Raw genomic sequence first — 21346 nt, 5'->3', positions numbered from 1 at the left:
CTATTGCTTCACGTGAGTTTTTGCCCATGAAACGAAGTATTTCTCGGTTTATCTTGTTTCTGGTCTCGACAAGGAGATGACAAGTACTATTTTTTTTTTTTTTTCAAATTCGAGAAGGGCCAGAAATTTTACGTCTCGCGGACAATACTGTTTCGCTCAAGCCTTAGATCTCAAACACTGTTTTAGTCTTATATGATCCATAGTATTAAACACTATAAATTGATCAAGTGGTTGTACAAACGTAATGAAGAGAATTTATCAGCGTTTAAATCGAAGCATAAATTTTGTACATAGTTTTACTAAACGAGAGAAAAAGAGCTTTTCGAGACGAGACAAGAAGGAATTCTTCGATAACAATGACGAGACGAGGTTTCTAAAAAAAAAAAAAAAAAAAAAAAAAAGCTCTCATGTGTAACATTATGTGCGATTCGAATCACTACCAGTATTTGTAATTTGAGGGAAATTTTCCTAATCTAGTGAAATTTCGTAGGTAAATTTAGCAAAAATAAATAAATAAAAAAGGGCTTTTTTCCGATAAAACATGAAAACTCCAGGGAAATTCTCGCGTAAATTAGACCAATATAAATGTGTAAAATCTACTTTGTTCTTCAGAAATGAACCGAGATTCTGATTCGAACGTATTTAAGTGTTACTTAATACAATACCAATAATGTGTGGGTTTGTGTGTATGTGTCTGTTCAAAATAGCATGATTTGTACCCATTTTTGGCTGTGTGTATTTGCGTACATTTTTTTGTTACAAAGGGGAAATACAAAATAAAGGAAACAAAAGGATAAACCAAATGTGTTTGTCATTTCCTTTAATATAGCTAAATTAATCTTACCACATAACTTCTGTCATAGGAACTGAACACTCAACTAATTAAGAAAAATTTGATAATAAAAGGGAAAATTTGACAAGAAAAGGGAAAATTTTGTGTCAGTTGAGGGAAATTTTCTTAAGGAAACCTATGAAAACTGACAACTACTTGGCATATTATAGGATATCACTTGTAACTGAAATCGAACCCTGGATTATGCATACAGAAAGCGACTGCGTTACCTACTTGGTCACTAAGAGGTATCTAAGTTGGGATGCACTCTTTGTTGAGTGATGTGAGGTTAATATCTCGTATAATTTTCCAGCGTTATTGTTTCTGGTTCGAGGCTGATGGTATAGTAATGTAATCCTACTATCTTGTATGCAACTTAATATGATGGGGAATTACTTTTACCATGAAAGTTGATGTTGTATGACTGACTCTGCACCTGCCAACTTATTCGGTTCCGAGTCCCCATTAACCTAATAATAAGTTCCATCCTCCATAAGTCTTGTACAAAGATACAAATTGAAAAAATCCGACGGGGCCACAGGAGCTCAATTGTAAAGCGTTTACCTATTCCCCTGTATATATGACTACGCCTGAAATCAAAAGAAACGAACACGCGCTAACCATTAAATTAGATTTTCTAGATCTTCTATTTTCCCGTAAGTTTTACATTTTTACAGCCATTTTTACGTTGAGTTTTTTTTTTTTTTTATTCTCACCATTAGAATATTTCTTCCATTCTTTTATAAATTACTGGATACTTTTATTGTAAGTTTCTGCGAAAGAAATAATTAGAGGAATTAATTTCGCACACACTGTTAACAACGCAACACAACGATGTAACTTAGTACTCAGAAAGAAAATCCAACAGATTGCGTGTCTATCTGCTATCTAAACGGCTCTACAATCTTACGTTTAAGATATTTTTACTCAATATTATCTCAACCATATTATAATTTTAATCAATTGTGATTTACTGATGTCATGAATAGATGATCTGATGAAAGCAGAACTCTAAGTGGCTGTGAATTTCAAAATGTCCTGCAAGAATTTGTGAATATACTACGACAAAGGATGTGGGACTGTTAAGAGATACAGTCTTAGAATACAATATAAAGGTACCAAACGTTGTATATTTAGTTGGTTTGATTTGAGTCTAGCGTACCTTTCAGCACTGAGGCTATATAAGATGAGACGAGAGAGTTAAAATTGGACCCTAATTACGTGAGCCCCCACAGGGAACTGTAAAATGCTACTTCTGTTTTTATATGTTACAATTATTTTTAATGAAAGTGTCCCAGTTTCCTACTAAAATTATTGTACGTTTCACGTTAAACCGTATAAATGTTTATTTTATGTAAATTATTATCATCATATGTGTTCCTCTTTCTCATCTAATATCGTAAAATCTTTTTTTTTTTTTTTTAAATGGGCAAATCTACTCTAATTTAGGATATTAATTAATAATTTCGTTAAATCATCTCAGGTTTCGTCTCTCAACGTAGTATCGACTATATCAGAGTTCAATCGCAGGCGATATACTGATTTCGGCAACAAAAGCTAGTGGAAACTAATAAAAACAGAAGTCTTAATTTCGGTATGCCTTGTGCGAAGTTTTAAACCTATAGAAGAGGATATGGACCCATGTTGTATAGTCGGTAACGCTCTTGCCTTTGGTGTGAGTAGTCGCGAGTTCGATTTCCGGTGCAGACACTCGGTCGTAGAAGTTTAAAAGCTTTTCCAGGCTAGATATCTTGAATCAGGTTTTCCCTTTCATACTTAGGCAAATGACGTGATGGTGCATAACACATACATCCCAGACCACTTCCGTCTTTCCCCAATCCTTTCTTGCCTCCCTTTCCTAGAATAGTGTAATCGCCGAGGGACGTTTTCCCTTATACGTGACGAGCTAACATGCTCATAGATTCTCGAACCCCAGAAATCAAATTCCTAATCTCTCCTTTGTAAAAGAAGATGTGAAATTTATAAAAAGAGACGCGAAGTTTTCTTTAAAATACAAATAAAAGTCACCAAAGATTTGTGTAATATACTCGGGTGATTGGATTTGAGTTTAGTGTTTCTTTCACCATCGAGGCTATATGAGACGTCTAGAATAATATCAATGAGCATAACGTGGGATCCGAATTACATGAGTTTCAACTTGGAATTGTAATGTACTTTTGTGTTATCAGTTGCAATTAGCTTCAATAAATCTATTTCAGTTTCCAAATAAAATTGTTCCATGTTATTATGAGAAACTATACACTGTATGTGCTCGTTTATACGTAAATTCTAAATATTACTTTTGTTCCTCGTAAAATCCATAAAATCTTCCATTTTTTCTCTCTCTCTCTCTCTCTCACTGAAAAATCTGCCAAGCTTACACTAGGATAGAGTGACCAAACATCCCGTTTTCAACGCGATTTTTTTTAAGGAAGGGTCCTGTGGTCCTAGAAAAGTGGAAACGGGATGCAAGATATCCTTTTAAAAATAAGTGTTTAGTCTTCGGCTCGTAGTTAAGTCTCACAAAATGCCATTTTACAAGTGATATTCCTACTATGCGAAATTTAGTAATCAAAGCCAATGTTTCTTCCAGACATGTTTTATTCGGGGGCCACTTCCCCACCCTGGAGTTCTGAGAGTGCCCTTCCGCAGGAGGCCAAAGTAATACGTCTATAATATATTAATAAGTAGAATAATTCCATGTGAAAATAGTATGTGCCCCTAGGCCCGTAGCCTGCCCGAAAATGTAGGGGGGACCCGGTGGAAGTTGGGGAGGGCGATTCAAAAATATTATAGTTCATTACCATATTACAGATCATTTGCAAGCCTACCGTAAAAATTTTTAGAGGGGCCAATACAAATTTTGGGGGAGCCCGGCCCCCTCTAGACCCCCCTGGATACGGGCCTGTGTGCCCCTCCAAATGCTAAGTGTGCCCTCCCGGAACATTTTTTTTTCTGAAATAAACACTGATCAAATCTACGACACTTAAGAGACAATCTCGATAGCCCTAATTCTGATTCCCATTATGTTAAAAGGTAATGTAATTATTAAAACTAGAATAAGGTTAAATAAATAATCTGATTATTGTGTAACGCTAGAAATTCTTCCTCACTGGCACTGATAAAAACATAGCAATGATTAAGCCTAGTTTTGTCAAATTATTCCAGTTTACCAAATCCTCCATTTTATTATTTATTTATTTATTTAATAAATCTGGTTACCTCACAATAGACTACACTGTAGCCCATAAACTAGGTTCTTCTGATATTATAGTTCCCAATTATAATCCATTTAGGTGTAACTTATATTGATAATATAAGAAATACATGTTTATAACATTATTAGGCAAGTTCCTAACGGATCATTCCAGCCATAACACTGCAATAATATGTTCTCTTATTTTGGAAGCTTTCTTTTTCCGTATTTCCTTGAAAGCGAAAGAAGGGTTGGTTAATATTGAAAGGAAGAGTTATTTTTCTTTTCACTTTCTACGCATTAGCTGAAATTAGAAAATACTTTCAACTTACCTTACTAAAATGCTGTAATATTTTTGTTGGAATTGTTTAGGACAAACTATTTCTGATGTGTAAACTTTTGCTTTCGCACTGCTGAAAAATGTGATAGTTATGTTTCTTGCCCTTAAGGCGCGGAAGGGGTGCTTATGTGTTTGCGGAAGTTACTGTACGATACCATGAAGTGGGAATATTGGCAAGTATTAGAGAAAGCACTTACAAAGAGTTTCTTATAAAAGTACTGAATAGGCTGTTCGAATATCACACAAGTGTTCTACGTCTCCAACTGAGAACATTTAACCATAGATGTCGCATATACAATAGACATTCAAAATGAGATTGGTAAGTCCATATTTGATTATTGAATTAACTACTGATAACAATGTCAGCTTCTATTACTAAAGTCGTTATTTTAAAGTTTCAGAAATTATAGACGTAACATTATATTAATACCAAATTCTGGAAGTATTAAACCAGAAATTTTTGCTTATAACTGCTCTGAGAAGTTGAACTTATAATTTGCTTATGTGACTGTTCACACTTTTGAACATGAATCTAGTGCCCCGAGCTTTGGCTCGTGAGTAATGTGTAGATAGGAGACCATTGACAACTTTCAGGAAGTCTTGTGGCAAGTTTTGCTAAGTATATGAGCCAAGTACTTAAGCCTTAATGTTATATGCTATAATGCCCTTGTAGTAATAGGTATATAATGCGATAATTTTAGAACCCACATTTTTTTTTGTTGTTTTTGCAGTTTTTGAATATCCAGATAAATTGTAGATACTCATTAAATAGTTATAAAATACACTGAGATTTTTAACAGTGATGCTCGATAAAATATATCAATAACGATTTGACAATTGCCAAATGGAAACTCTGCATCATTTTTTTTTAAATTCAATTTAATTTACGAGGGGGTAGAAATAGTCTTGTTGTTCTTCAGAGTAATATTCCTAAGAATTTAAAAATTGGTGAAGACAGCAAGGGAACCGATTTCTCTGTAAATTGGGGGAGGATTCAAGTGCAGAAGGTATTCTATGAGAATTTTAAGGTAAATTGCATTCAGATTATGTCAAATATTGTATATTCATAAATACAATGCGGGGGCCCACATGAGCTTTAGGGGGACCCGGGTCCTCCCGGCCCCTCCAGAATCGGTGCCCTTGGAAGACAGTGATGCCGATTTGGAATTCGAAGCTGAAGATTATTAGAGTAGGGCAGTGGCGTATTTACGATTTTGTTTCGGGAGGGCTTTACTAACTTTCGGGGGGGGGGCTTTGCCTGGAAATGTGAACATTCTGCAAGATATTTCATTTACTTTACTATACTAAGTAAGATTTCGGGGGGGGGGGCTTAAGCCCGGAAGCCACCCCCCTAAATACGCCACTGGAGTAGGGTATTATATATAGTTGCTATTAGTAGTAGTATGACATTTGTTTCTACAATTAATTCGTGCATTACGAATATACGATAATTTTTTGAAACTTATGATAATTTTAAAATCAATAATTCTGTTCTCTGAGATTGGCAACTCTCTTGTATTAAGAAAGACAAAAAAAAAAATCCAAATCTATATAGAAACAAGCGATATTTTCTATTTTGTTTGAGAAACTAGTGCATTATTTTGTTTTATTAATGTGAACAGCTTCGAGTTGACTTGATTTTGAGTTTAACATCGCTTTCAGCAGTGAGGCTATATGAGACGGGACCTACTGATTAACGAAGAATCTGAACCACATGAGCTCCCGTCGGGAATTGAACCCCGGTTGAACAACTTCGAATACATAACATAGGGTCTATTCTAGATGTGCAAATACTGGTACCTAGAATCGAATTTTAGGCTAAACTCACAGGAAATGTCTCAATATACTAAAGTCGTTTCCCTAAATTTTATGTAATTGCAAGATTAAAGGAATTATTAACTCAGTACCAGCAAGATCAAAATTATATAGCATCAGTTAATAGAATATTAGGTGGTTGATCAAGTAATTTGAAAATAACATTTTCGTGTAACACATTTTAGTTATCACTTTTGAAAGTTTAAAGTCTCATACATCGTTTACCAAACATTGTTAGGATCATCAAGTCTAGGAGACTCAAGTGGGCAGATCATGTAGTCAAAATGGAAGAAATTAGGAACATTTTCAAAGTTTCTAATAGAAATCCAATCGGGAAACGACCGTTAGGAAGACCTAGGCAGAGTTGGGAGGACACTATTAAGATAGATCTCGCAAAAATAGGATTATAAAGTAAGAACGGTATCCATTTGACTAAAGACAGAAGTCAATGGAGGTCTTTTGTGAACGCGGCGTTGAACCTCCGGGTTCCAAATGTCATAGAGTTAGTTTAGTTAGTTAATGTCCCATATATCTCTACCCTTTAAACCAAATTACACAGATACTTAATGAAGGAGAACGCTTTGATTCATTTTCACTATGTACTGGACGTAAAGTATATTTTATTTTCTGAGTTTAATTTATGAATTTGAATAGATTTTTTAAATTACTAAAGAGACTGAAGGAAAGAGAACGCGATTTTTTTTTTTTTATTAGACTAGGGGTCTATTATTATTTGTGGGCTGCGGTGGCTCAGAGTTAAAGGGTTCTCCTGTGGTGCATGGGGTCCCTGGCTTGATCTCAGCTTGCGCCAAGTGAGCTTTGTGGTGGACAAATACCGTGTGCGTGGTTTTCTCGTGGTTCTCGAGTTTCCTCCCACTTTCTTCATTCCACCATTTCGTTCATTACTCATCATCACCGACTCCTTTAGTTTAGCCGGCATAACCGTGAAGCGTAAAACTTAAAGATTTCATTTTTTTTCTGATTTATGCTAAAATGTAAGCATGGACGCTCTTGACAATAGTGTTGTTCTGATGAAGCCGTCTCTAGGACTGTGTCCACACACTCTATTTGTTTACATGTAGCTTTTCATATGAAACTGTGAAATCAGTGGTCGTTCTTAAGAAGTGTCACATTAGTAAAAAAAAAAAAAAAAAGAAAAAAAATCCAAGCTGAGAGAAAAAAACTTAAAGTATGTACTAATTTTAGTACAAGAAAAGTAGTAAGTACAACATGCGAATTTTCTTCTCATAGCTTGTCCCAATAATTTTTTAAATTTTTATTCGTATTACTTTTCTCAAGAGTTGATGCTCTTTCAAAAAATTTCGCACTTTTTTTTTCAAAATAGCTATAACCGGTTCGACATTAATATGTTGTATCTTATCTTTCTTGTATAAAAGTTTGAAAGCGAAAATGAAATGAAATCTTGCAGTTTTGCGTCCCACGGTTATGCCGGCTACGCTAAAGGAGACGGTGATGATGAGAAATGAATGAAATGGTGGAATGAAGAAACTAGGATAAAACGGGAGAACCCCGATAAAAAAAACCCACACCCAGGGTGTTTGTCCACCTTAAAGTTCACTTGACGCGAGCTGCGATCCAAACTAAGGACCCTATGCACTGGAGATGAACGCTTTACTTGCTAAAAGTTTGAAATAATAAATGGGATGAAACATATATAGACCCTATGCATTTTGAAATGAATGTAGATCTATTCAGTTCTAAAAGAGCTAAGTGTTACAAAGCTTTTTATTTATTTATTTATTTATTTTGTTACATTTTTACTTTTGGAACTTTTAATCTACACTAAAAGCACATCTCATTCATAATCAGAAGCTAATAATTGCTGTTACAGAAACATTGGAACAATCTCACCGTATATTGTTTTACAACCTAAATTACTATAATGTTTTAGTAATGAAAGTTAGCTCTGACACTTAGGATTTGACAACTAACTTTTTTAGAACTAAATATAGTTCTTTTTCAGTCAATAACGGAAGCTTTTACATTTTACACTAAGCTGTTTTAGAACTAAATATAGTTTTTCATTAATAATAATGTTAGTTTTTTGCGTTTTACACTCAGCTCTTTTAGAACTATATATATATATATATATATATATATATATATATATATATATATATATATATATATATATATATATATATATATATATATATTAAATTTAATAACAGAAGTTTTACATTTGACACTTAGCTTTTTTAGAACTAAATATATATTTTTTCTTTAATAATGGAAGTTTTTATACTTGGCACTTAGCTCTTTTAGAACAAAATACATTCAGATAATAGAAAAAAAATATTTTCGTTATACAATTTTTAGTGTTCTTTATTGGATTACTTGCTTAAATATAAAATTCATAGAATTTATATGTAAAATGACAGATCCTTGCTCATCTCTGTAGCGTACATAAGTGAACCAAGGAAATGTGTTGTTTATAACGTAACTCGTTATACACAGGTCCTCAGTCATAATTATAGCTAGATTAAATTACTAAAATCACTTAAAACAGTTTATGCTGCCTTTAGCTTTCCTTTTTTTTTATTATTCTAGCACACACTGATTGAAATAAATACACACCTTTATAATTATGCGTACATCCCTTTAGGATGGTTCCTGAATTATATCATTTATTTACAAAACGTTGCTACGACAACGTAAAGACAAAAACTCATCACAAATCATCATAATATTATAATTAATTTTGATTCTCTTTCCTTTTTCGTATTTTCTTGTTCTTCTTCTTCTTCAAACTGGTTAGTGCATATTTTAAAATCATACATTGCCCGGAAACATAAGAAAAATATATTTAAAATTACACTGAAAATACAACATGTCGCTGCATGTTTACAGATTATGAACACTAGTTTGCATTTCACAATTAGCGTTGCTCACGAGAAGATAAGTACTTTCTTTTCCTTTTCTTTTTTTTTTTTTAAATCGAGACGAGATGAGACATTTCACGAATTTCGTGAGCAAGACACTCGTTCACTCAAATCTTAGATCTCGATTCCTGTGTATTTAAAAAAAAAAAACTATAAATTGATAAAGTGATATTTACGAACAATTAAGTGTATTTTTTATCAATGCTTCCTGATAAACAAGTCATTATAAAATATACTTCAAGAATGAATGTGGTTAAAACGTTTTATTGCACTCTTGGTAAACCTCTGGTGCAGGTCAGTATCAACGCGGGGGTCTAGGGGAGGCGCCCCCCCTAAATTTTTACTGGCCCCCTAAAATTTTCATGATTGGCTTGCAAATGAATTATAATATGGTGATTAACTATAATATGGTTGGATCGGAACCTTCTTATTTCTACCGGGCCCCTTTACATTTTTAGAATGGCTACCTGCCTGCTCTCGTGACGCGGAATTATTCTGATAACTTCTCGATGATATATAAAAAACGTTCATTCATTTTGTACATAAATTTAAAAAAGTGAAGGGGCCACGGTGGCTCAGTGGTAGAGCGTTCACCTTTGGTGCTTGGGATCCCGGGTTCGATCCCAGCCCCCGCCAAGTGAACTTTGTGGTGGACAAACACCGTGCTCGTGGGTTTTCTCGGGGTTCTCCCGTTTCCTCCCACTTTCTTCATTCATCTCTCATCATCACCGTCTTCTTTAGCCTAACCGGCATAACCGTGGGACGTAAAACTCAAAGATTTCATTTCATTCATTTCATTTAAAAAAGTGACCAAAAAACTTTCGAAACGGTTCGAGAAGAAAAAAAAAACCTTTATCGAAAGTCGAGACAAGAAAAAATTCTTCGACAATCGGGACAAGATATGGCTTCTACAAAATTTATGAGACGAGAGAAATCTATTACTCCTCTCATCTCGTCTCATGAGTAATATTAATGCCACACAACCTTAGACCATTGAAACGCATTTTACTCGGTGTTAAAAACGCTTAGATTACTTTTCATGAAGTAAGCATATTAGTTACTACTTTTCATAGGCTTTGTTTTTGTTACATGGCATAATAACCACCTCTCGGACAATTTTGAATCAATGAGACCGGGCATGTTGAAAGGTGAATATTTTAATGGAAAAGTGATTCTGAAAGTATTAGTGCTACCATATAGTGCTTTTTATTAATAATACTGATTTAAATAAAACACTGCATCAAATATTATGTGCACGTTATTTTCTTTAGTTCGATTAAATTTTTGACACAACATCTTATTGTGGAAAATAAGATTATGTCTATACGATCTAAGACTAAATATGAATTTCAGACAGCTTCAAATCCTGGAACTTAATAAAAATAACACTAAAATAAAATTGTATGATTCCTTTCAGATCTTATCTAGAGCAATTAGGTTATTAGGTCGTTATTAGGTTATTTTCACACATTGTTCAGTTATAAAGCTCAGTTAAAAAATCGCATTCATTTGTCTCTCTTTAAAAATTCTTATGTTTTTCTTTATAATACCAAAGAACTAAAATAGGAGTGAACTTCTTTTGAGTAATTTAAGTTTTTATCTCAAGTTAAATTACCATAACGCCCTACCTACGATTTTGTATAGATAGGTCTTTATTGAAAGTTACAGTAGTACTGTATATAGCTTAACGAAAATACTTACCGCGCTATAACATATTACTTACGTAGATCTGATTTAATGTAATATTTCTATATGTTTTATTTTTAATTCACTCTTCTTCTATAGTTATTTTGAAAAATAAATAAAGGCTTTGGGATTTTAATCCTGTATCTAAAAATGAAAAGTCAAGGTCTTATCCAACACCGCGGTTACTACGAACCTACTATTAACGAGGACTCCGAAGTTTTAATTCGATATAGTTGCCAAGTTTAAAGACTACCATACAAGATCAATTGTTAAAGCTTAGGCGTTCCTCACCACACAATCTTGCCTCCGAGAGAACTGGATAGAAGGCCTTCGTCACCAGCATCGCAATGAAAAATAATAAAAAATAAATTTTTCATTTCATATCCCATGATTACCCACCAAGGTTAAGAGTTAGAGATTATACTGAATGAAATGGCACAATAGAAAAAGTGGAAGAAAACGGGAATACCCGGTAAAAAAAAACACGCACATGGTGTTTGTCTACCACAAAGTCCAGTTGGAGCAAGATGAAACCTAAAAAGGGACCCCACGCACCAAAATTGGGCTTGGGCATTCTTCCATTGAATCACTGCGGCCTCTTAAAAACTCAAGTTGAAGTGTATTAAGCATCAGCTTTTCAATATAAAAACAACGATTTAAATCAGATTAGGTAAAACAATCGATTGATAAATATATAGATTTCCTTATTTATTTGTTCATTATAGTTAATGGTTTTATTTTTAGAACAGAGATTATGTGACTAAAATCAGGTGTTATGAATGAATGATGTTTAAGTTTCAATTTTCTGCCTTAAAACCAGATTCTAGCCTACTTATCTCCACATTGATAAATATATCCTCACTCATACTCATGCAAGAACTAAAATTCGACCTATACAAGAATTGAGTAGATATATCATTAAGCAGATAGTCATTTTCTCGTTCAATTAGCATTGCTTCGACTCTGAAACTTCGTATAAAATTAGAGAATCATTTTCTTCACAGGAGGAATGATCGATTTGGGTTATTTAAGTTATTTTATAGAGGTGTTTCTCGTCTATTCTAGTCAGAATCGATTCTGTAATACATTTTAAATACAATGATTTTAAATTTTAGTTTCAATGCGGTATCTGAAGCAGTATAGAATAAAAACTCGAAATTGTTCTAATTATACAAAGAATTTAAGATACTTTCCTAGAGTTGAAAAAATAGAATAATTTTCATGCATGAAGGGAATAAGTTTGAATGGGAGTTTTATGTCCTTTTCTATATCGAAGTTATATACGACGTGAATCTACAACTTAACATGACACTACTAACCACATGAGATCCCACTGGTAATGCAAACCCGTATATGCTGTGTCGAAGGTGTGTCTTCGCTAATAGTATGGCAACTAGAGGGCTCTATCGGAAAGAATAAGCTCAGAACAAAAAGCTGCAGTTGTTCTAACAAAAATAATTGAATTTCTATAACTAAAACAACATTTAATAGTTAATACTATAAACTTGCACCCTTTTACATGAAGATTTGGAAAATTTGGTTTATTTAAATTGTGAATTATTAGTTTGCAGTTTCAGTTAAATAAAAAGACATTTTAAAATCTTCCGGAAATGTTGTAAAGCCGATTTTTCTATTTTGGATATGGTTATCAATTTTTATTCATTATGGGTATTCATTATTTTCAGTTAGTAATAGCGGCATGGAGGCTCAGTGGTAGAGCGCTCGCTTATCTCTGGAGCGTTGGGTCTCTGGTTCGATTCACGGACAAGTAAATTTCTTGTGAACAACATCACATCCGTGGGTTTTCTCGGGGTATTCCCATTTTCGCCCACATTGTCATTCTACTAATTCTCCCCTTATTATTCATTTGTCTTGGTCATCATCTCCTTTAGAATAAAATGCATGATTATGAGACGTTAAATTGAAATATTTTGTTTCATTTCATTTAGTAGTGTAGTACGAAATTGTTTCAATTTAGGCCTAAAGTCTCACAATTAGGCTAAAAAAAGATGGATAATTAAGCAAAGAGAATGATTGTGAAAGTAAATTTGCACCACGTGCACCAAAGACGCACATACTAGCCTATAGATCAGTGGTAAGTGCTATTTGTTAGGAAATATTCTTAAAAATGTAAATATTTCACGTTATTATTATTTAGGCCTACATTCTTTATTCTTGCTTGGTTTCCTAAAATAGGCAAGCGACAGCAATTGAAAAGAATCAATCTGCTTGAAATGTGAAAGAACGATGAAAGAAAATAGAACAGGTGATTAGATTAATAATTTATTATGTGAATGAATAATAAAGGCAAAATTTAAGAATGGTGAAAAGTGGGCTGCGCTCGGTGTGTGTTAGAGAGCCCACCTTTTACGCATTTTGCACCACGTTCGATCGCATTTCTAGCCAAATGGACTTTGTAGTTGGCAAATGCCACACGTATAGGTTTTCTCGGAGTTCTCCATTTCCTCCCACTTTCTTCATTCCACCAATTTGTTCATTATAATCATCGCCTCCCTTAGCCTCGGAACATAATCGTTGGACGTTAAACTAAAAAAAATGAATGGTGAAAGAGGGATCAAGGGATAAGAAAAGAATATTTTGTGTGCCTTTGAATAGACCAATAAATAAATAAATAAAATAAAGTTTTGCATAAAGTATTGTATCTGTATTCGACGGGGTAGAAACATTAACAATACGCTAAAGCAGTGATCCGCAACTGGTGTGCCACGGTACACAGGAGTGCCAGCACTAGGTCAAAGGTGTGACGCGAATTTTTCATAATTATGTTGTATAAAAAATAAATTTTATTTCATTTTTATTTCATTACTGTCTAAAGTATGAATACAATTATTTATTTTATTAGTGGGCCTAATAGAAAAGTGTACTTTCTTATATTCTTTTACACTACATCTTCAGTGAATTAAAGTTCATAAATTATTAATAAATTCAGAAGGCTATTTCTGCTTAATAATAATAGTAACATGAAATATAATAATAGCCTAAAAATAATGATCATATCACATGTTTGTATTAGCAATGCCTATATCAACATTACATGAGCGAAATTATATTTTTTGTGTGCTGTGTTCAGTCATAAATAATTTATGGTGTGCCATGACGAGCAAAAGCTTGCGGATCACTGCGTTAAAGCAGCAGAGCTTTTCAAAATGTACGTGTGGAAAATAATGGAGAAAATAAGCAGGGTCAAACGGAAACTCCGGTGAGGTAGTGCAAGGGAATAATTGAGGGGGGAAATAAATCGAATGTAAAACCTGTATTGGCTTTAGTTTTTAAAGAAAAAAGTATGTTTTGGGAGACTTTAATGAAACTTTATGGTGGGAGAAGAAGGAGGGAGAGGAAAAATGATGTTCCCCTCTCTCTCCCTCTATGGAGGGAGTTTTCTGTTTTTGTATTTTGTCTCTTTGAGGTAAGAACTCATGTGGTGCGATATTAATTTTAAAAATATTATTAAATGCCACATATGAAATTAAAGAAGCAAATAGGCGTTTTTACCTATACTAAAACTTCAATAAAACTTAAAACTGGTCAAAGGAAAGATATAGATTAATAATTTCGGCGAGATATTGAGTTTACCTATACCATTAGCATTATCTTCTCTGAAGCAGGGGTAAAAGTGAATCTTAAAATTTAGGGGGACGCATGACGTCATGCCGTCCCATGTGCCTATATTTGCCCATTGTATATTTTTAGGAAGTGGAGGGACGCCATAGATATTTTCTGAAAGTGGAGTAACGGCGTTCCCTGACTTCCCCTTCACTTTTACTCATGCTCTGAAGAAGATACAAAACATACTATTAATATAACTGTTTCTTTTGGTGAAGTTTTGTTTTCTTTTACGTTATACGTTATTTCAAGCTAGAATAAGCAATATTCAGATTTGCCGTAAAATTAAGAACACTCAAGAGCCATCTTGATAGCAAAGGTCGAACATTGAATCATGAGCTTCAGCTAGTATGAAAATCATGCTATTATACACTTAAATCTGACATGACAAATATTGTAATACGTGAGTTAGTTTCCTAATCTGGTTTTGTCATATTAACACAATGTTTGGTTATTTTGCTTAAAGTTTGGCTGACTATTGTGGAATGATTGTTTAAGGAAAGAAGAGGTTCAAACTATATGTATTATTTACGGAAATTAAACCCCCAGCTCTGTAACACTGTTCACTGAATTTACTGTATAACGTATTTTATATATAATACATATATAAAATACGTTTATGTATAATAACGTATTTTAAATATAACTAAAAATTACTAATTTGATTTTAAAAGTTTTACTAATTATGTTGTATTTACCTAATTTTGACAATTATTTACTACGTTTACTTTTCAGGTTCTCGCGCTAGCAATTCTTGTCCTTCTAATCCATTCAAACTCCGCTACGATTAAGACCTTGAAAATAAAAGGTCTGATTGGTGCTAAGAAAATAGGTGGTGTAGCTGCAATCAAGTCTGCAAAGGCTTTGGTGCCTATAAAGATAGCTTCAGCTGTTGCTAATGTGAAAGGTGCTATTGGACTAAAAGCTCTTACTGGAGCCACCGCAGCTGCTGCTGTTAAAGGGGCAGCTGCTTTGAAAGCTGCAACTGGAATAGCAACTATAAAAGCAGCTAAAGCGGCAGCAGCTCTTACAGTTGCTAAAGGTGCAGCTGTAATAAAAGCCACAAAAGTAGCCGCAATCAAGGGATTATTAGCCGCAAAGGCAATCAAAGCTGCAACAGCTGTGAAGACTTTGAAGAAACTCAAAGCTTTAACAGCTGTGAAAGCTCTGGGTGCTGCTAAAGCTGTAAAGGGAATAATAGGCGTAAAACTTGCTGCTCCTATTGTTAAATTAAAGGCACTGAAAGGTTTAGGAGCTCTTGCAATTGCTGGAAAAGCAGCTGCTCCTGTTATAGCGGCGAAGAAATTGAAAACATTAGCTCTCGGTGGGCCACTATTAGCAGCAAAGGGATTGGCAGGATTGAAAACCTTGAAGGTGGCAACACCAGTTGTAGGTTTGACTGGTCTCAAAACTGCAAAGAAAGTTAAGAAAGTCAAAGGAGCAAATACTGCACTCGATCTTGCTGTGGGAACAGCTGCAAAAATTGTAAAAGCGAAAACCAAACCACTTGCGGCTTTAGGTTCCGCTTTACCATTAAAATTATTATCAATAGTGCCACCCTTAACTGCTCTTATTGGACTTAAAAAGAAGAAGAAAGTAGAGGAAACTGATGTTTATATTCCTCCCCCTCCTCTTCCTCCTATCAAGGACGTGTACGGGCCCCCTCCTCCCCTTGACGAATATGGACCACCACCACCTCTAAATGATGAATATGGACCACCACCACCTCTAAATGATGAATATGGACCACCACCACCTCCAAATGATGAATATGGACCACCACCGCCTATAAATGATGAATACGGACCACCACCTCCAAATGATGAATATGGACCACCTCCACCTCCTGAGCCATTAGGTATCTACCCAGAAGCTCTTCCTTTACCTGAACGATTGGTGCCTCTTCCTCTTCCTGTTCCGGAAAGACTGACACCTCTTCCGGTAGGACCACTACCTCTAAGACCTCTACCTATTCCCGTAAGGGGATTACCGCTTCCCGTACCAGGAAGAGGTCAGCCTCTTCCCATCCCACCTTTACCAGTTCCATTGAATACTCCTGTAGATACCTACTCCCCACCATTACCTCCTCCTCTAGGTGATACATATGGTCCACCTCCACCTCCAAATGATGAATATGGACCACCTCCACTTCTTGAGCCAGTAGATGTGTATTCACCACCACTACCTCCACCTTTACCTCCCGTAAGCGACGAATATGGACCACCTCATCCACCTCCAGTACCTTTCATACCTCCTCCTCCTGCAATACCTTTGATACCTTCTCCTCCAGAGACAAATTATGGACCCCCACAACCATTAGAAATGTACACACCACCCCTTCCACCACCAATTGTAGACATCCCTCCTCCTCCTGAGCCTTTAAATACTTATGGTCCACCACCTCCTCCTCCTACGCCTGCTGATACTTATGGACCACCACCAGTAGAAGAGTTGCCGTTAGTGTCTCCATTGCTGCCTCCTGGATTTCTTCCTGGTCCACCAGCTTCACCTCTTACTGACCTCGCACGGCCATTGAACGTTCTTCGTAATATAGCAGCCCCAGTTTTGGGAGGATAAATGATACTCATGAAGCTCAACCAAATGGTAAGTGAACAAGTATTACATATTATATCTTATATTAAGAATATTTCATTTAGGGAGTTATAAAATATTTTGAATTGCTTTAACATTCAGGCATAGTCCCGTGATAAAGTAGCGTACTTGGTTTGTGTTCGAGAGTTTAACATTGTGAGGAATTATAATTCGTTCAATATCCTAGAAAACCAAACACTTTAAACGTTTTAATTTATTTTGCGAAAATTTTTAATATAAATTTTTTTAGTATATATTTTTAAAGTAACTTCCTAATATTAATGTACTTGATCGTCTCAATAAAAACAACCTTACGCTCAAGCGATTTATATTCAGAACAACACATTTGTGTTTGCAGTTGTACGTCCTTGCTCAACACTTGGATTACGAAAAACGGGTCCTACTGGTAACGTGGTCATGGGTCAAATCCAAAACAGTTGATTGATCCAAAGATCATGTAAGATTAACTCCTTAGCTTGTAGGTAGATTGTTCCGCACTCTAGCATCTCACCTCTAGGTGGTTGAATTACAGGACCACGTCACCAGTTCCAACACCAGTATTCTTCTGCTGATTTAACCATTGCATATATATAGCACGGGTCAAAATTACCGTAGATGAATCTTTGTATTTTATGGTGGCTTATCACATTGAAAGTAGTTTCTTTTAAAAGTCCGTACACTGCACGACATGAGTTATTGATTTACACAGAACTAGTGGAAAATGGTGTCAAGAGTTCCTTGTTATATTATAATCTAGCATTAGTAACTAAAACGATCCACATTCAAACAATCAGTGGCGGATCTAGAAGACAAAAACTGGGGGGCAACCAGAACCCAGACTATGATAGGTATATCATAAATTTAGTATGAACTTTAAGAAGTATGTAATAGCTTAAATTATTTTTGTCACTTACAAAACTGGGGAGACCTAGACCCCCCGGCTCCGGACTAGATACGTCACTGCAAACAATAAGGATCGATAATAAAAATAATCATCAATAACGAGTTGAGTTGAGTTGATTTTGAGTTTAACGTCCCTTTTCAGCAGCGAGGCTATATGAGACGTGGACCTACTGATTAACGTGGAATCCGAACCACATGAGCTCCCGCCGGGAATCATCAATAACGATCAACAATTGTTTAGTTTAGTATTGACTATTCCTTTAAAGGTTACACCGGATTAAAATTTTGCAATGACAACAAAATATCCCGAATCCGTTGTATTATATTTTCGTGTGACTTATACTACATGACTAATCTCGTTAATATTATACATAATGAGTAATTAGCATAATTTTATTTATTTGTCATTATGTTCTGGAACTGAAAATTTTTTTCTAAATGTTTTTACTTCTAGATCGATAAGAATTTAAATGGCATCAAAAGTATCGAGAATATTAATATTGTTCGTAATGGTTTACTTTCCTTTTAACCATTTAAAGTCACATTTAGATGAGTCAAATAAAAGTAATGTAAAGTCTTGTTCAAAGAATCTTGGACACCTATCTTTCTTTAAAGGGCCATATTCTGACTTTCGCACATTAAAAAAAAAAAAAAAATCTAATAGTTTGACTGTTAATAAAGACTTCAGATAGCCATAGGAAGTCAACACGTGTTTAATTTAATTAACAATATGGGTTAGATTACAAGTGTTTTCAAAGTAAATTGAGCAGCCAGAGGTTTTTTAAACAGGACTGTATAATAAATATTACATATTTAATTCCAGTTAACTTTTAATTTGAACACCGAAACTATATGGTATGTGTATACATACAGTTAAAGATGAGATCAGAATTGCATAAATTCTCTATAAGAGTAAACGTGGGTCGAATCTTATTTTAGATTCAACGTTCATGTCTAATACAGTCTTGATACAGAACGGGATTTTAGGCATCAACAATTTTTGATTGATTATTGTCATTTTTACTTGACCAAGAAAGATTTATTGTAATTAAACATTCTAAATATGTGTTTCTTTTTCCGCAGACAAACTTAACTTCAGTTCACGTGAGAGGTGTTCCAGTCCATCAGGTGACTTATCATCACAGCGCTGAAGTTGTCATGTGCGTTATTCAGTCACTCTACAATAATACCTATAACATGAACTCGAATATATATTATAAACTAATTAGTTTAAAGATAAGTGGAAGTGAAACTATAAATCATACGTTAAAAGACAAAAAAGTGCATGAACACTGTGAGTTTGTTTCTACGTAATCGCTTTTGTTTTCATAAAGCGTTCTTGTTAATTGTGTGTGGTTCTGTTTTTGCGGTGTTGCGAATGCTATTACAAAACTGTATTGTTCAGTATTTGTTATTAAGTCATCATATAATTCATCATCATTTATTATTAAAATCATTCATTATTTCATTTAGGATAACTATTGCTCAATGTGTGATATACATTTCTGTTACAAATAAATTAATTAAATCTAATTCTATTTGTTTGTTTTCAAATACATATATCTATGCATCGATCTATATGTATTCAAGAGCGTGAAAGAATGCTTTGAAGTTTCCACCAATTAACTAGTGTATTAGTGAATCTGTGGCTTGAGTTCTTAGAGTCTGCCTGGTATACCCGAATGTTCTAATAGAAACTGTCCTCTTGTCGTAGTCAATGCTATATTTTTATGCCAATGTTCACTGCTAGACTAGTTGTAGTGGACGTATGTTATGGTGTAAATACCGCTATGTACTATTGGTTCTTCAACAGAATAATGCTGCTTTGCATAAACCAAATACAACTCAAACGTTACCCCAGAAACGCGTGCAAGAGCTTCTTATATCGGAGGAATGGTTGACTGACAGTACTGACTTCAACCATCTAGATCAGTGATCGCCAAACTTCGATCGCGAGATACTAGTAGCTAGCGAGGATATTTGTAGTAGACCGTGTTAACGCTTCCGTTAGTTACATATTAGCTAGTTAATTTCATATTTACTAGAAATGTAAGATTATAGGCAATACACAAATATAAGATTTAAAAACCAAATAAAATTGTTGGTAGTTCTTTTGGTTGGTAGCTCACAGTAGGATTTAAAAACGATACAGTAATGTATGATAGATCAGAAGCTTCATAAGGTTCGCGAACACTGATCTAGATTACACTTCAGTATTAGAATGGACGAGTCGAATAATTTCATTACTTTCATGAAAAAAAAAGAAAGAAAAAAGAAAAAGAAAACTAGCACTCCAGAACATACATTTTCGTTTCTAACTGCTATCAATACATGCTATGTATAAAATAAAATCTACATCTTATAATGCGATCGAACCACTCTAGTGCGTTCGAAGCTCTGTTACTTAGGATTTTATACATTAAGGGAAAGTGAGATAGCAACTAGATTCATAGATATACTTTGACGCATAGAAGTAGAAGCTGTTCTTAATCTCTCAACGTTAGATTTTTCATTTTTCTTTACTCTTTATTTCCTTTCTTTCGTTATCTTTTCTTTATTATCTCTATTTCCTTTTTTCTTTTCTTTCCTGGTTTATTTATATTTATTTTCTTTCTTCGTTTCTTTTGTCATCTTCTCTTCCCTTGCCCTTTTCTCTTTCTTTCATTGTTTTTTTCTTTTTCACTTTTATTGTTTCTTTTTCTTTTCTCTCTTTCATTGTTTTCTTTCTTTCTTTCTTTCTTCCATGAAGTCTAACATTACTTCCTATGTGCAGATTCCTAGAAAATGTGAGATCTTACCTCCACACAGATCTTGATTTTCCTGTGTCCTTTCCCGAATGGAATGCATTCTTTAAATTCTTATAATGATTCTACCATATGTTAAACAAAGCGAAAAACATGAACTTGCTAGTTTCAAGCTGTTGGCATAGCATTTTCCCTTTATATCATGTAGTAGTATCTACACCCTATCATTAAAACTGTAATTGATATGAAATTACGTCTAAGTCGAATGGATATTGTATATAGGCAATCAAGACAGAAATATAAGAAAATCTTCAAAGTATAGCATGTGTATTCATTTTCATGTATGTTTAAGTCACAAAATGAATCTTTGTGAATGTTTTAAGTATTCTAAAACGTAGATGAGAACAAAGATTGCTTACGGTCTCTAATGATTCATACGCAATAAGTTCTTGTCTGTATTATGTTCTTGCATTTGTTATTCGGATCCTACTAAACAAACAAAAAATGTTCATCTCTTACATAGTCCTGGTCTTGGAATAGACCAGCGTTTCCCAACCTTGTTCAACTTGCGGCACACTACAGATGTAACTTGAATTCTTGGGCACACTCATATAGATATTATTAGGCTATTATTATTATTACTATTATCACTATTATTATTATTATTATTATTATTATTATTATTATTATTATTATTATTATTATTATTAT

General features: G+C 34.3%; 1 protein-coding gene across 1 annotated transcript; it reads left to right on the top strand.

The window, feature by feature from the left end:
• The first annotated feature begins 4531 nt into the window (after positions 1-4531).
• Positions 4532-19424, top strand: LOC145686542 (uncharacterized). The gene is made up of 3 exons (XM_081759979.1): positions 4532-4687; positions 15132-17000; positions 18975-19424. The coding sequence occupies exons 1-2, from the start codon at positions 4679-4681 to the stop codon at positions 16971-16973; spliced, it is 1851 nt and encodes a 616-aa protein (XP_081616105.1). The 5' UTR covers positions 4532-4678; the 3' UTR covers positions 16974-17000; positions 18975-19424.
• The last annotated feature ends 1922 nt before the right edge of the window (positions 19425-21346 follow it).

The sequence above is a fragment of the Thermobia domestica genome, chromosome 5 (assembly GCF_964235325.1).
Source record: "Thermobia domestica chromosome 5, izTheDome1.hap1.1, whole genome shotgun sequence".
Lineage (NCBI taxonomy): Eukaryota > Metazoa > Arthropoda > Insecta > Zygentoma > Lepismatidae > Thermobia > Thermobia domestica.
The sequence above is the reverse complement of the archived record's forward strand: the minus strand, read 5'-3'. Positions and strand labels throughout refer to the sequence as shown.